General features: G+C 49.2%; 1 protein-coding gene and 1 pseudogene across 1 annotated transcript; one reads left to right on the top strand and one right to left on the bottom strand.

Moving 5' to 3' along the window:
• Positions 1–984: 984 nt before the first annotated feature.
• Positions 985–8,504, bottom strand: LOC131483345 (zinc finger protein 425-like). Its single transcript, XM_058681282.1, has 5 exons — positions 8,484–8,504; positions 8,119–8,265; positions 6,876–7,002; positions 4,219–4,377; positions 985–1,925 (listed from the first exon to the last, which is right to left on the bottom strand). The coding sequence occupies exons 1-5, from the start codon at positions 8,502–8,504 to the stop codon at positions 985–987; spliced, it is 1,395 nt and encodes a 464-aa protein (XP_058537265.1).
• A 2,051-nt stretch (positions 8,505–10,555) lies between these two features.
• On the top strand, positions 10,556–14,537 carry LOC131483346 (homeobox protein SIX3-like; annotated as a pseudogene).
• The last annotated feature ends 588 nt before the right edge of the window (positions 14,538–15,125 follow it).

The following is a 15,125-nucleotide window of genomic DNA, read 5'->3' on the forward strand; positions in this document are numbered from 1 at the left end:
GGGATCCCAACATGTTCAAGGTGAGCATTTTAGCTGCTAGGCCAAAGCACCGGGCCCATAAAAATTTATGTAGGCCCTGAAGATTTCCTCATGGAAGCTACTGTATAATTTTTAGGAGCAGTGTTAAAGATCGACAATCCCAGAGTCAGATGAACACGTCCTAGAACAGTATCAAAAATCATTTTCTCTGGGCCAAGCGCAGTGGCCTAGTGGCTAAAGTCCTCGCCTTGAATGCGCTGAGATCCCATATGGGCGCCGGTTCTAATCCCGGCAGCAACACTTCCCATCCAGCTCCCTGCTTGTGGCCTGGGAAAGCAGTCGAGGACGGCCCAAAGCCTTGGAACCCTGCACCCATGTGGGAGACCTGGAATAGCTCCTGTCTCCTGGCTTCGGATCAGCACAGCACCGGCTGCTGTGGTCAATAGGGGAGTGAATCATTGGACGGAAGATCTTCCTGTCTCTCCTCCTCTCTGTATATCTGACTTTCAATAAAAATAAATAAATCTTATTTTTAAAAAATAGTGATGGACAACGTCTATTTTCAGCAACACAGAGAAATTCCTCCAAGAAGCAGAAGCTCTCACCACTTGAGAGGAAATGGGAATCACTCCGAGAGCAAACTGAGGATTCCAACACCAATTCTAACACAGTGGCTTGATGACAGGAAAGCTGGCTGAGGAGGGAGTTGAGGTCTGCAACCCTTCTTCATTTCAGGCTGCAGCTCCCAAATTTAACGATGGGACTATCACACTCTCAAACGATCATGAAAAACTTTTTATACTGCCCAATTGGTGTCAAATGTTTCTTCCATGACTGGCAGTATTTCTCTGACCTTGGATTATCTGCAAATTTGTCAAGGAGCCACCAGCTCCTGATGCCTGCATCTGGACAGCATTCTTCCAGCCAGTGGGCTGTGACTTCGGAGCCCCAACAGCTGCTGGCTCCACCTAACAGCTGTCACTGTCGACTGCCATGTAGCTTGACTCACACACTGGGGGCCTTTTCCCCAGCATGGACTGCAACGTGGGTGTTGAGCGCCCCCATGTATGTATAGCTTCTACCACACTCCTCACAAGAGAAAGGCCTCTCCCTGCTATGACGATGCAGATGGGTCTCCAGACTCCTCTTCTGCAGGAAGCCTTTGCCACACTGCGGACACCGGAAGGGCTCCTCGCCGCTGTGTGTGTACAAATGGGCCTTCAGGCTTCCCCGTGTGCAGTAGCTCCTGTCACACTCCAGATACTGGAAAGGCTTCTTGTGGACTTGAATGTGTTCTGTGAGCTTGTACCGCTGGATGAAACCCCTGCCGCACTCGGCACAGCGGAACGGCCTCTCCCCTTGGTGCAGACACAGGTGTTTCTTCAAGTCGGCTTTGTACCGGAAGGTCTTGCCACATTCCGGACGCGGGAAGTGCCGCTGCCCTGTGTGGACAACCTGGTGCGTGATGAGACTGCACTTCAGGTAGCAGCTCTTCTCACACTGACTGCACTGGAATCGCTTCTTCCTACACAGCAACACTGGGCTCCGGCCGAGTTCCCAATTCCCTCTGGATTTGTCTCTGTGCTGTGGATGTTGATAGGGCTGCCTCTGGGAGTGGCTCCTCTGGTGCTTTGCCAGGTCGCGCTTCACCTCAAAGACTTCCCTGCAGACACAGCAAGAATAACATCCTGACCCAGGCAGAACTTCCAGGTGACCTGGAACATCTGGAGGCTCAGGCCACGGAGCTTGCTTGGCCTGACTGGATGCTGTGAGGTTCAGCTTCTGATTTAGAACCTCTATTTCCTGGAGACCTGGAGAGTGTAAGGTGGTTCTCTGATCAGATGAATTCTCTTTTTCCTTTTCCGATAAGGAAGCACACAAGTCTTGCTCTTGAAGTCCACTGAAATGGCATCCTTCCTCCTCTGCCCTGAAAGTCCCTTGGTTATCTAAAGAGAAAAATAGTACCACTCTCATTAGCAATACGCCTACCACACTGGGGTTCAAGGACTGTTTCGTGTCACTCACAGAGAAGAAAAGGGAATCCCATGACCCAATGACTGCGGTGTCTGCCTCCCATAACCCCTGCATTCCTTTCACCATGTGTGAAGAAACAGGCTAGTATGAAAATAAAAACTGTAGGGCCCAGCATGGTAGCTTAGTGGCTAAAGTCCTTGCCTTGCACGTCAGGATCCCATATGGGCACTGGTTCATGTCCCAGTGGCCCCACTTCCCATCCAGCTCCCTGTTTGTGGTCTGGAAAAGCAGTTAAGAGCAATCCAAGGCCTTAGGACCCTGTACCCATGTGGGAGACCTGGAAGAAGCTCCTGACTCCTGGCTCCTGGCTTTGGATCAGCTCAGCTCTGGCCACTGCAGCCACTTGGACAGAGAATTAGCAGACGGAAGATCTTCCTCTCCGTCTTTCCTCCTCTCTGTAGATCTGACTTTCCAATAATTAAAATTTTAAAAAAGAAAGAAAAAGAAAAAAAAGGAAGAAAAGAAAAACTGTAAGCAAACCAATATTGTGAAGCTAGGAATGACCCCTGAGAGGGTCAGCAGAATTTGGAGATGATGAGTTCCTGAGAATCTGTATCATTACTGTATTTCCTTAAATCTGAAATAAACAACACAATATACGTGAAGGCTGGGGGTCATATCTTTCTTCTATACTGAGTTTCAGGAAAATGTCTCTGGAAGAAATGTTATTAAAAAGATATCTTTCTAGAACCCAGCGGTGTGGCCTAGCGGCTTAAGTCCTCACCTTGAACGCCCCGGGATCCCATATGGGTGCCGGTTCTAATCCTGGCAGCTCCACTTCCCGTCCAGCTCCCTGCTTGTGGCCTGGGAAAGCAGTTGAGAACAGCCCAATGCTTTGGGATCCTGCACCCGTGTGGGAGACCCGGAAGAGGTTCCTAGTTCCCGGCTTTGGATCGGGGCAGCACCGGCCACTATGGTCACTGGGGAGTGAATCATTGGACAGAAGATCTTCCTCTCTGTCTCTCCTCCTCTCTGTAGATCTGACTTCGTAATAAAAAGATATCTTTCTGGCACTGGTGTTGGGATGCAGTTAGTTTAGCTGCTGCCTATCGTAATGGAATCCTGTACGAGTGCTGGTTTCTCTTCTGGCAGTTCCATTTCCAATCCAGCTTCCGGCTAATGAGCTTGGGAAAGTAGTGGAGCATGCGCCGTGTAATGAGGCCCCTGCCACCCAGAGGAAATACCTGGCTGGGATTCCCAGCGCCTGGCTTCAGTCTAGCCCAGCCCTGGGTATGTAGCCGTCTGGGGAGTGAACAACAAGCAGACGGAAGAGCTTTCTCTCTCTGTCCCTCTGTGTAACTCTGCCTTTCAAATTAATAACTCTGAAACAATTATATCTTTTCTAGGAACCATCAAACTGTAATTTATTGAATTCCGAATGAATACTTTAGAAAACATTCCCTTTCCCAAAGGACTTGGCATTGTAAAATGGTATCTGTGTAAGATGAGTCACTGCTGTTCCTAAGTACAGCCCGTGAGGACAGGAGCAAAGGAGACTGCAGTCATCACATCATTCTCACCCACTACAACTGAAGGGAACAATTTCAGCCACTCACCTGAGCCACTCTATTTCAGCGCTGCTGCTTCTGCAACTGAATTAAGTCACAGAACTCTGTTAATTTTATGTTCCTCTATTTTTATTTCTTTAAGAGACATAGGCAATTTTTTTCTTTTTAATGACTTATCCCTTTATTTGACAGGCAGAATGTTAGGAGAAGAGAGGAGAGAGAGATCTTCCAACAATTAGTTCACTCCTCAACAGCAGCAATGGTGGGGGCTAGAGGTCAGGCAGCAGCCAGGCTCAGGACCGCAGTCCATGTCTCACACAAGGATGGCAGGAGCCTACTGCCCTGAGCTGTCACAGCTGCCCACCAGGGTCTGCATGAACACGAAGCTGGGGTCAAGGGGTCAGAGGTGGAGATTGAACTTAAGCTATCCACGTGACGTGTGGGTGCCTGAACTGGAATCCTAACTGCTAGGGTAAAACACCTGCCACATAAATATGTTTTTTAAATTCATTTTTATTATAAAAGGCAAAGAGACAGAGCTCTCCCACCTGCTGCTTCACTTGAGCTGTCCTCCCATTTCCCAGGCTACAAGCAGGTAGCCAGCTCAACAGTGAACAACTGGGGCACAAACTGGCACCCTTATGGGATGTCGGTGCTTAGAGGTGGAAGTCTAACCAATAACCTAGGAAAGACTCACCACGACATGGGGACTTTCTAGGATTCTTCAAGTCCAACGGCTCATCAGTACAAGGGCCAGTTGTCTTTCTTGCAGCGTCTAAGCTTCCCTGGTCTCGGGTTAATAGCATTCTCCCTTGTTCTATCCAGGTGATCAAATCTGCCTTGGACCAAGCACAGCCTGCAAAGACAGTCCACCCAGACACATATGGATTTGTTAAGTAGTTGACTGAAAAACCAGTTCTAGGAGACATGAGGCTAATGTGAGGTAAAAAGAGGGAAGCCCTTAGAATTACATGAAGACAATGGAATACAACCCCTCCATGATTAGTCAGCTTAAATATTTTCTTCAATATTTTACAAAATTAAAGGAAGCAGAGAAATGAAGGATTATGAGGCTGTTAAAAAACTCTTATTTAAAAGTGTTCATAAGAGCTTTCTGAGTAGGAGAAAACCTAATTTTTTTCTTCATGGACTTAAGGAGGGAACCTTGATCACTACACTTTTCTAATCAGAAGCTTTACAACCAGGGAAACGAAATATTGATGTGCCAACATTCTTGGTAAACTAAGTGAAAGAAGCAGGAATTGTTCGATGACTGCATTAGGGGTAGAGCAATATAGTCTAACAGCCCAAGACCGAAGAGAAGAAAGGGTTTTTATGAACCAGTAAGAGGGTTCTTCCCCTTCGGCGGCATTACCCAACACTCAGCCAGGGATCCATAGCTGTCAGAGCAAACTACATCCCACAGCATTAGCAGCACAAGCAGCATGCTTGTTCTAAATGCAGATCCCTGGGCCTTGGCCTGGACCTACTGAGTCCTAATCGCTGGGGCTGGGATTTGGATGATCTATAGAGAAAACCATTTGCAAATAATACCATTTGGCTTTTAAAATGTGTGAAAATCAGAATGAATTTTCCAATTACAAAGACACTAACTGTGACAACTCAAAAGTTAGCACGGGATAGTCAGCACACAGCCCTCATCTCTCTTAATTTGCTGTTCACTGGGTCTCAGCATCCTTAGCTGGAGGGCACCAGGGCTCCTTCTATCCTGGTTAAATATTCTCCCTAGATGATGCTGACTTGCCTCATAGTTAAAATACCACTTATATAACGGCTCCTAAATATGTAAATCCAGTCGTGACCTTCACTTAGAATTACAGTTTTGCACATCCGGTTACCTCCTCTCACAAAGAAATGTCTAACAACCCACTCAAACTTAGTGCAGCCAAAGTCTGGTCTCTCCCCAAGCCTTCCTTCAGTGAGAAAGTCACCTTCCTTTAATATACTCAAACTGAAACGCTACACGTTAATTCTTCTTCCATCCCTAAATCCCGCCTCCAATCCATCCACAAATCTTGGGATTCTACATCCAAAACCTCTCTGTAGAACACCCATCTCTCTATCTTACCTACCTGCTCCAGTAACCACAAAATCACATCATTACTGCTAGGCATCTTCTTGGCTGGCCTCTTTTTATTACTGCCTCCACAATTCATTGTGGATATAGCAACCAAGAAATCACTAGAAAAGTGTTGTGGGCTAAGGAGTTGATTAGTGCTCGTTAGCCTGGGCAGGAACAGGAAGGGGGCTTGTGGCTAAAAACACCTGGACTAATTGGACTTCTCTGTATCCAATATCCTGCTAAATGAGGATGTGGGGAGAAGAGTATATAAGGAGAGTTGAAGGAGACTTCACAGAGACTTCCACCATCATTGGTCTCCTGTCGGTGCTTCATCCCCAGACCCTCTCCCTGTCCACAGTTACTGCCTCTGCTGGTCAGAGCAGAAAAGTGTATTACGTTGCTCAACTCAGTTTAAATGACCCCATTATTGTGTCCTTGTATTGGAATAAAATCCACCTCCTCAGTTTGACACTTCCCAATTTAGCATTACTCTGTGTGTGTGCTGTAACAGACTCCCTGGGGTTCCCAACACGTCTAACTCTTCATTCCTATCTTTGGCCTCTGCACTAGAATGTCCCTCTTCCTAGAATTTATTCTTTCTGATCTCACATGGCTGACTCCTTGTCATTCACATCCCCTAAACAGGGAATGGATTCTTCAGGCCTGCCTGAGATAATTTACTAAACTGACTCCAACAGCGATGGTTTTAACAACTCAGGGGTGAGTCGCAGTGAGCCAGGGAAGCAGTAAGGCACCATTTCTCCAAACTTCTCTGTGCCTCTCAAGTACTTGCTTGGACACCTACTGTTCTTTCTTCGTGCAGACAACCTTCCTTCCCTGTCCTATCACTTCCGCACTGTGCTGTGTCCCAGCTCACCTTAACTTAATGATTAGGTTCCCCTCAAGAGAAGTCAGACGGAAAATCCATCTTTTCAGCAACGTCATCAAACGCTACAAGAATCAGTTTCAGAAATAAAAGAACACGCTTAAAAGACAGGCACTTGGATTGCTTAGCAATTTCAGCTGTGGGAGACATTAGAGAAAGAAGGATGGGAGTCAGAGAATTCAAATACTAAAAATACTGAAGACACAGATATTCTGTGCGAAAAGGGAAAAGCTGAACATTCCTGTATGTTTACAGAAAGGCAAAAAGACATTGTGAGTGGAAATCGGGGACAGTATCATATCCAAGAGGCCAACAGCTGGAAGGAAACCTGCGAGTATGATCTGGGTCATTTCCACAAAGCGATCCCTCAGCAGCCCGCTCTTACCTGTGGAGTCCAGGCTCTCACAATTGGCTTGCATCACTTGCTGATACGATCCCTTTTGCCATGTCTGCAGGCTCTCCCACTCTTGCTCCGAAAAATAGAAAACCACATCGTCAAAGGTCACGGTGACCTGGAGACACAAGCAGACAGACACATTTTCACTCCGAAGCTACTTTGATTTTCAATGCCTGTGAGTTACTTATTGCACATAGCGCAATATCTACTTCCCCCAAAGGTCATATTGTATATTTCTATAGTACAACATCAAAACCAGAAAACTGGCACAGGTATGATGAGTTTGTATAAGTATGTGATTCTAAAACACCTGCTGATTCATGTAACAACCACTGAAATCAAGAAACAAAACTAAACAAACAATTTCTTCACTACCAAGAGCCCCTTTGTTTCAACCCATTATAATCGCATCTATTTGCCTATTACCCACCATTACAATTCTGCCATTTCAAGAATGCTGTATAAATGGAATCACACAGCACACGACCTGTTGAGCTTGGCTTTTATCACTTGGCATCCATCCATTTTTAACTTTTAACAAGTATATTGTAATATCTGAAAGGTGATTTTTTTAAGGTTTATTTATTTTTATTTGAAAGGCAGATTTTTACAGAGACAGAAGAGACAGTCTTCCATCAGCTGGTTTATTCCCTCAACGGCCGCAACAGCCAGAACTGAGCTCATCTGAAGCTGGGAGCCTCGAGCCTCTCTCTGGTGTCCCATGTGAGCACAGGATCCCAAGAACTTGGGCCATGCTTTATTGCCTTTCTAGGCCATAAACAGAGAGCTGGACTGGAGGTGGAGTAGTCGGGACTTGAACTGTACCCAATGTTGGATGTCAGAGCCACGGGCTGGAGAATTAACATTCTACACTCCTGCGCCAGCCTCCACCCTTGTGGTTTTAACTTGCATTTTCCTAACGAAAAATGATGCTAAGCATAAGTTTTAACATTTGAAGATGTTCCATTTGCTCTTTATTTCTTTAGAAGATTCATGTGTTTACTTGGAAGGCAAAGCAGCATAGATAAGACACAGAGATCTTTCACTGGCCACGTCACTGCAACTGCCAGGTTTGGGCCAGGCCAACACCAGGAGCCAGGAACTCCAACCTGCTCTCCCACCAGGGTGACACAGCCGAAGTACTTGCACCATCCTCTGCCGCCCTCCCAGGTGCATCAGGAGGAAGCTGGGCACGAAGCAGTACAGCCGAACTCACAACACACACTCCTACTTGGGAAGCTGTGTTTGCAAGGGGTGGCTTAACCAGGGCACCAACCCCTACAATGTGCTTTTCTGATGTCACATCTAAGGACTTTCCCCACATCCAAGGGCCAAAGGTTTTGCCCCCTGTGTTATCTTCTACAGATTTGATGGCTTTCTGTTTCACACGGAGATATGTTCAGTGTATAAAGAGAAAGTGGAAAAGCATTGGGCACCTTGAATAATTGAGCTCTTCCCACATGTATCAAAAAAAGTTGATCACAAATCCTTCAAAGTCAATTTTCCTAACAGGAAAATTTAGGAGACCGGAGAACCAACACCATCTGACACTGCGGACTTTGGAGACAGAAGTTACAGAGGTGGTGCGATCCTCACCCCCGTGAAAGTGCTTGGCATGGAGTCCCTCTACGCTCCGCCCAGCATCCCAAGGCACACATCATGCCTTCCACACCTGGCTCCCTGCCCCCATCGGGGAGACTCAGACGGAGTGCTTGGGTCCTGGGTTTGGCCTGGCCCAGCCCTGACTGCTGCAGGTATTCGGGGATTGAACCCACCAACAGAAGCATCACCTGCCTCACCCCCACTTCACCCTAAACACACACACACACACACACACTCTGCCTTTCAAATAAATAAATGACTTTTAAATGGAAGAATAAGACCTTACTGAAACTATCCCTCTCCCAATATTCAAAACAAGTTACAGAGATGAAATTTCATCAACATCATTATAGGCCTCAAAAGTATATCAGTTAGTAACAAACCTGGTAATTTTATAATAGAAGTTCAAAGGAATTCCTCTACAGTTTTCTTTTTAAAGATTCTATTTAACTCAAAGTGTCAGTTACGGGGGACAAACAGCCATTCTTCTGTCTGCTGGTTCATCCCCCAAACGCCTGCGACAGACAGGGCTGGACCAGGCTGGGCTAGGCCTGGAACTCCTGGCTCCCCCACGCGGTGGCAGGGGCCTGAGGACTTGGAGCATCCTTGCTGCTTGCCCACACAGGAGCACGGAACTGGACCAGATGAGCCGAAAGCAGGGCATGTGGAACGCTGGCTTCACAGCTGGGCCCTCCCCACCTCACTCCTGTGTTTGCCGCCTACAAGAGGTTCACTGGTGAAGAGACACTTAACAGTGAACTGCTCTAGTTAAAAAGAAACCGAACATTTCTTTTTCCCTACGCGGGGTGACACGGGAGCTAAGGCGCTGTCCTCACATCTTATAGGAACTCAACCTCCAACCAAAGGACTGCCACAAACAGGGAGCACTATCTCAGGAGACTCGTCTTACAGATCATCCCTGTGCTCCTCCACCCCATCTCCACCCACACCTTCCCCAAAACAGGCTAGCCCAGGACACTAGAATCTATGCTGGCCAAGAGAGGTTGGGAAAAGGGAGTGTAAAGAAAAACGTAAGGTTGGGTCCAGAACAGTAGCCTAGTGGCTAAAGGCCTCGCCTTGCATGCACCGGGATTAATCCCCACTGATCCACTTTCCTTCCAGCTCCCTGCTTGTGGTCTGGGAAAGCAGCCGAGGACTGCACAAAGCCTTGGATGCCAGCTCCTGCGAAGACAGCCAGGAGGGTCCTGGCTCCTGGCTTCACATTGGCTCAGCTCTGGTCATTGAGGCCATTTGAGGAACAAACCAGCGGATGGAAGATCTGTCTTTCCTTCTCCATAAATCTGACAATCCAACAGAAGGATAACAGTAAGATAATTTAATTTCATGGCCCCATGGTAGCCTAGCAGCTAAAGCCCTTGCATTGCACACAACAGGATCCCAAATGGGCACTGGTTCTAATTCCAGCAGCCCCGCTTCCCATCCAGCTCCCTGCTTGTGGCCTGGGAAAGCAGTCACGGATGGCCCAAAGCTTTGGCACCCTGCACCCGTGTGGCAGATTGAAACAGGCTCCTGGCTCCTGGCTTCGGATCGGCGCAGCTCCTACTATTGTGGCCACTTGGGGAGTGAATCAGCGGATGGAAAATCTTTCTTCCTGTCCCTCCTCCTCCTCTCTGGATATCTGACTTTTCAATAAAAAAAAAAAATAAAGATAATTGAATTTCAGTTGGGGGCAGAAGGAACACCTACAGGTAGAAGCAGGTTATATTTAACTGAGTGTCACAGAAAACTCTGATTTTTTCATTGTGGCAATACCACAATAAGCGAGAGGCAGCCCGACCCTGACTCTCCCCGACTCCGAGCCTCCCCCAACCCCGACTCTCCCGCAACACTCCCCTGACCCCGGCCTCCCCCGACCCTGGGTCTCCCTCAATGCCGGACCTCCCATGATCCCGAGCCTCCCCTGACCCCGAGCCTCCCCAGGCCTCACAAGATCCCGAGCCTCTCACGACCCCGACCCCAAGCCTCCCAAGACCCCGGGCCTCCCCCGACCCCGGGCGGGCCTCCCCCGACCCCGGGCAGACCTCCCCCGACCCCGAGCCTCCCCCATGGCTGAGCCTCCCCAAGCCGGCTTCGCAGCCCCGGGCTCGCCAGCCTCCTTCGCCCCCACACCAGACTCCCTCGACGCCGGGCCTCCCCCGACCCCAGGCCTCCCCCGACCCCGAGCCTCCTAAGACCCCGGGCCTCTCATGACGCCAGGCCTCCCCAAGCTGGCTCGCAGCCCCGGGCTTCCCGGCCTCCCTCGCCCCCACCCAGGCTTCCTCGACGCCAGGCCTCCCCGACCCCGACTCTCCCCTAACCCCTAGCCTCCCCCGACCCAGGGCCTCCCCCGGCCCCTGGCTTCCCCTGACCCCTGGCCTCCCCCATGGCTGGGCCTCCCCCGACCCCGGGCCTCCCCTGGGCCTCCCCCGGGCCTCCCCAAGCCGGCTCGCAGCCCCGCGCTCGCCAGCCTCCCCCGCCCCAGCACCGCCTCACTCCCCACAGGTGCCACACGGGACCCTCGCCTGCCGCCACACGCACCAGAGTCTCCTCAGAGCCCGCTCCTCCTCCGGCCTCTCCTCCCGAGCCCGGCTCGGCCATCGTGCCCTCCTCGGCAGTCGGCTCCACCGCGAGCGGACTCCGGCTCTGCCCGGCCACGCAGGACCCCGAACCTCCACCAACCCTCCCCGGGCCAGCCCTGCGCGGGGCGTGCTGGGACGCGGCTCCGAGCACAGCGCCCCCTGCGGGCGGGAGGAGCAGGCTCCGCCCACCGTGCGTCTCCCCCGCCCGGGGAGGGTCTCACTGGGAGAGCCAGGGAGGGACAGAACTGAAGATGCCAGCCCAGTGCTGCTCTAGGAGTCACACTGCAGTAACCTAGGGGCAAAGTGTACAGCCTGTGTTAAACTGGCAATAATCAGGCTATTAATTTTGGAGATTGGAGAAATGAAAAGCACTGATAGGAGAACCTAAGACACAATTGAATTTTGCATTATGAAGGAATTCATCCCCCAGAGTCAAGTTCCCTACACCTGTACACAAAACTCCACATGCTCTTCACAAGATGAAACGATGTCACATTATTTATTCTTCCATATTTATGTTTCGTTGATATCTTTCAAATTAAGATCTGCATTTTCTGGCCCACATGGTACCTAAGAAATAAGGTTTCCTGAAGTGACTTGGTGAGAGCAGCAGCGACGGAGAGGACACTGCGACAGGCATTGGAGACTCCCAGACGCTCCGTCACTGGCTCGCAGGTGATGCCCTGGGCGCCCCTTGCTGTGGCCTCTACTGCAGCCCAGAGAATGAGCATCCCTTTCCTTACAGAAGCTCCTGAAACTATTCCATTTGTAGTAGAGCTTACTTCTTAAAAATAATGCATAACTACAGTTAATACTTTGGATCAGGGCCCGGGGCCTTGGCCTAGCAGCTAAAGCCCTCGCCTTGAACGCAACAGGATCCCATATGGGCGCCGGTTCTAATCCCGGCAGCTCCACTTCTCATCCAGCTCCCTGCTTGTGGCCAGGGAAAGCAGTCGAGGATGGCCCATATGTAAAATTTTTCAAACATCGGGCCCGGCTGCGTGGCCTAGCGGCTAAAGTCCTCGCCTTGAACGCCCCGGGACCCCATATGGGCTCCGGTTCTAGTCCTGGCTGCTCCACTTCCCATGCAGCTCCCTGCTTGTGGCCTGGGAAAGCAGTTGAGGACGGCCCAATGCATTGGGACCCTGCACCCACGTGGGAGACCACAAGAGGTTCCTGGCTCCTGGCTTCAGATCAGCGCAGTACCAGCTGTTGTGCTCACTTGGGGAGTGAATCATCAGATGGAAGAGCTTCCTGTCTGTCTCTCCTCCTCTCTGTATATCTGACTTTGTAATAAAAATAAATAAATCTTTAAAAAAAATTTTACATATGTAAACATGCTATTTCTTTTGGAATGTTGTCACTGCCTTCATGCTTCAAAGTCCAATTCATTCCAAAAATGAACCATCTCCACTTCTATTGTATATTGCTTATTATGGTTTATGCTTAGAAAACTTACTACTAGTACTAAAAGTAGCTGTGCAACTGTAAGAAGTATATCCTGCCCATACATTCCTGAAGTTAAGCCTTTGTTTTCATGTTGCATTGATTTCCAAATCATTTGGCATTCACCAAAAGCATTCTCCTTGTATCCTACCAAGTGTTACCCATTACAGTAGACACACATACAGAGTTGTGGGTGGGTGTTACAGCACAACAGTCTAAGCACCTCTGGGGGCACCTGCACCCTTAGAGTGGCGCCAGTCCATGTCCCAGCATTTCTGCTTTTGACCCAGCTTCCTGCTGGAACATCCTGGAAGAGGCAGAAGGTGACACCCTGGGGTCCATGCCACCTATGATGAAAACCTGGATGGAGTTCTTGCCCCTGGCCTCAGCTTGGCACAGCTCCGGCTGTTCCAGGCATTTGCAGAATGAACCAGCAAACGAAGTTCTCTCTAACACATGTGTGCCCTTCAGGCATGTGCTCTCTGTTTCTCGAGTACATGACAATTAATTTTAGAATCAAGAATATCTAAAATAAAGATTAAATCCAGGATCATGATCGATGCCACCAACACACTCTCTGAAGGAGTGTGGGAGAGAATCTCACTGTTCCACCACGCTCGGAGATGTTAGGAAGGGCTCCATGACGGCGTGACTGAGCAAAGGTGCGGAGAGGACCTCTAAGGGGGCAAAGCAAAAGCATCCTAACTGAAACAGGAAATCCAGGAAGGATTAGTGAGAGGAAAAGAAGTTACCTTGGCTGCAACTTAGGATGCCTGGGGAGGAGTAGCTGCAGCAGTACTTCCAGTGGACATGGGGTCTCGGGCTCTCTGGTTTTGACTTGTTGACCACTATGATCCATACCAAACTGAGCCTGTAAACACAAAGCCAATTACCACTGTGACTATGCAAACCCTGCTGCTGACAGGGAGGGAGGGAGGGGTGGGGGGCAAGCAGGGGAGCTATGGGAGGGTGGGCGTCTGAACTGTGCCCCTGGAATACATGCACTCAGTGACCTTATAGTAATAAAATGCAATAATTTAATTTAAAATGCAAAATTAAAAAGTAGTTGAAAATGAGAATGGAGATGCAAATCACACAACCCAACAGTCTTAAAGGTTTAAAAGGAAAGATAAATAGGGAATTTGTTAATAAAATAGATTCTCAGAATCACAGAGAATGCGGGATAATTACTACAAAAATTTTGTATCAACTTATGGTAATATGATAGTAACATGAGAGCAGATTAAACCTATTTCATGAATATAATTTTGAAAATATAACAATTTGTTTCCCCTCTTTCACCTTCTTCCTTTCTTCTCTTTCCTTCCTAGCTTCATTCCATCCCTCTTTCTTTCTTTCTCTTTACATTTTTTCATCTAATTTGGTGATAAATTACACCGTAGTCAAAGGCTTACTGGCCTACTAAATAAGAAGCTAAACGAGTGAAAGTCAAAAGACCATGGTTTAGCAGGGATTAGGCAACAGCTGTATACAATAATCACATGGAATCATACACCTTTCACTAAGGTATTAAGTTTAAAATCATTCCAAATATGATCCTGGAGAACCACAAGTTCACCAGGTTCGGCAAGCTGCAGGTCATGTGGCTCGAGGCGCACTACCAGGAGGCGCCCACCCGGCCGGGTGGACAAGCACCTCTGGGATGGCGAGCAGAGGACGCACGGCCTCCAAGAGCCCACTCAGAGCCCGCGGGCGTGGTACCTTCAGGACCCTTACCCCAACCCCAGCAAGAAACGCCAGCTGGCGCAGGCCACCGGCCTCTCTCCCACACAGTAGGCACCTGGTTGAAGAACCGGGGGCAGCGCGACCCGACGGCAGCACCAGGCTGCAGCACCAGCCGCCGGACCAAGCGGCGTGCCTTAGTTGGCCAAGCCCGGCTGTCCCACCCTCGGCTCGGCAGAGTGCCGTCCACGGCGGCCAGCCCGACCAGCAGAGTGTCCGGCCTGAGCCATTGGACACCTGGACCCTCTCGGTAACCTCCAGCTCGGAAGGTGATGCGTGAACCAAGGCGGCCCTCCCCTCCTTGCTCGCCTCCTCTTCCTCCTCCTCCATCCCTCTGTAGAAGGAGCCGCAATCAGGATACACAACCACACACACATACGTCCACACGCTCCCGCCCCGGCCAAAAACTACGTACACGAGCCTAGAAAAGTAACGAATTAACTACAAACCGTCAAGCGACCCCGGCCGCGATCTTCACGATCTATCGTGATGCCCACAGACCATCACCGAGGCTGGTGCTGCGGGCAGAAAACAAGAAATGAGATGACAATTGTTTACTTCCTGGGACAAGCACGGCCTCTCCTTTCAGTTCCCACGGACCCTGCACCCCACTTGCATGATGTTTTTACTTGTATCTGGGAAAAGATTCACTCTAGTTTAAAACTGTTTAAAGAGTCGACTATACAAAAACCAACCACCGCCGCCACAGTGAAAAGGCAGACAAAACGACACAGTAACACAGACAAAAAAAAAAAAACAAACAAACAAACAAAAAAAAAAGACAAAACTTGCCTACTCCGTTCGTTATGAATTTGTTTTAAAAAGAAAGGAAAGAACTCTTTGAGAGGGAAAGAGCAAATGTTTCATG

Source organism: Ochotona princeps, chromosome 25, assembly GCF_030435755.1.
Source record: "Ochotona princeps isolate mOchPri1 chromosome 25, mOchPri1.hap1, whole genome shotgun sequence".
Taxonomy (NCBI): Eukaryota; Metazoa; Chordata; class Mammalia; order Lagomorpha; family Ochotonidae; genus Ochotona; species Ochotona princeps.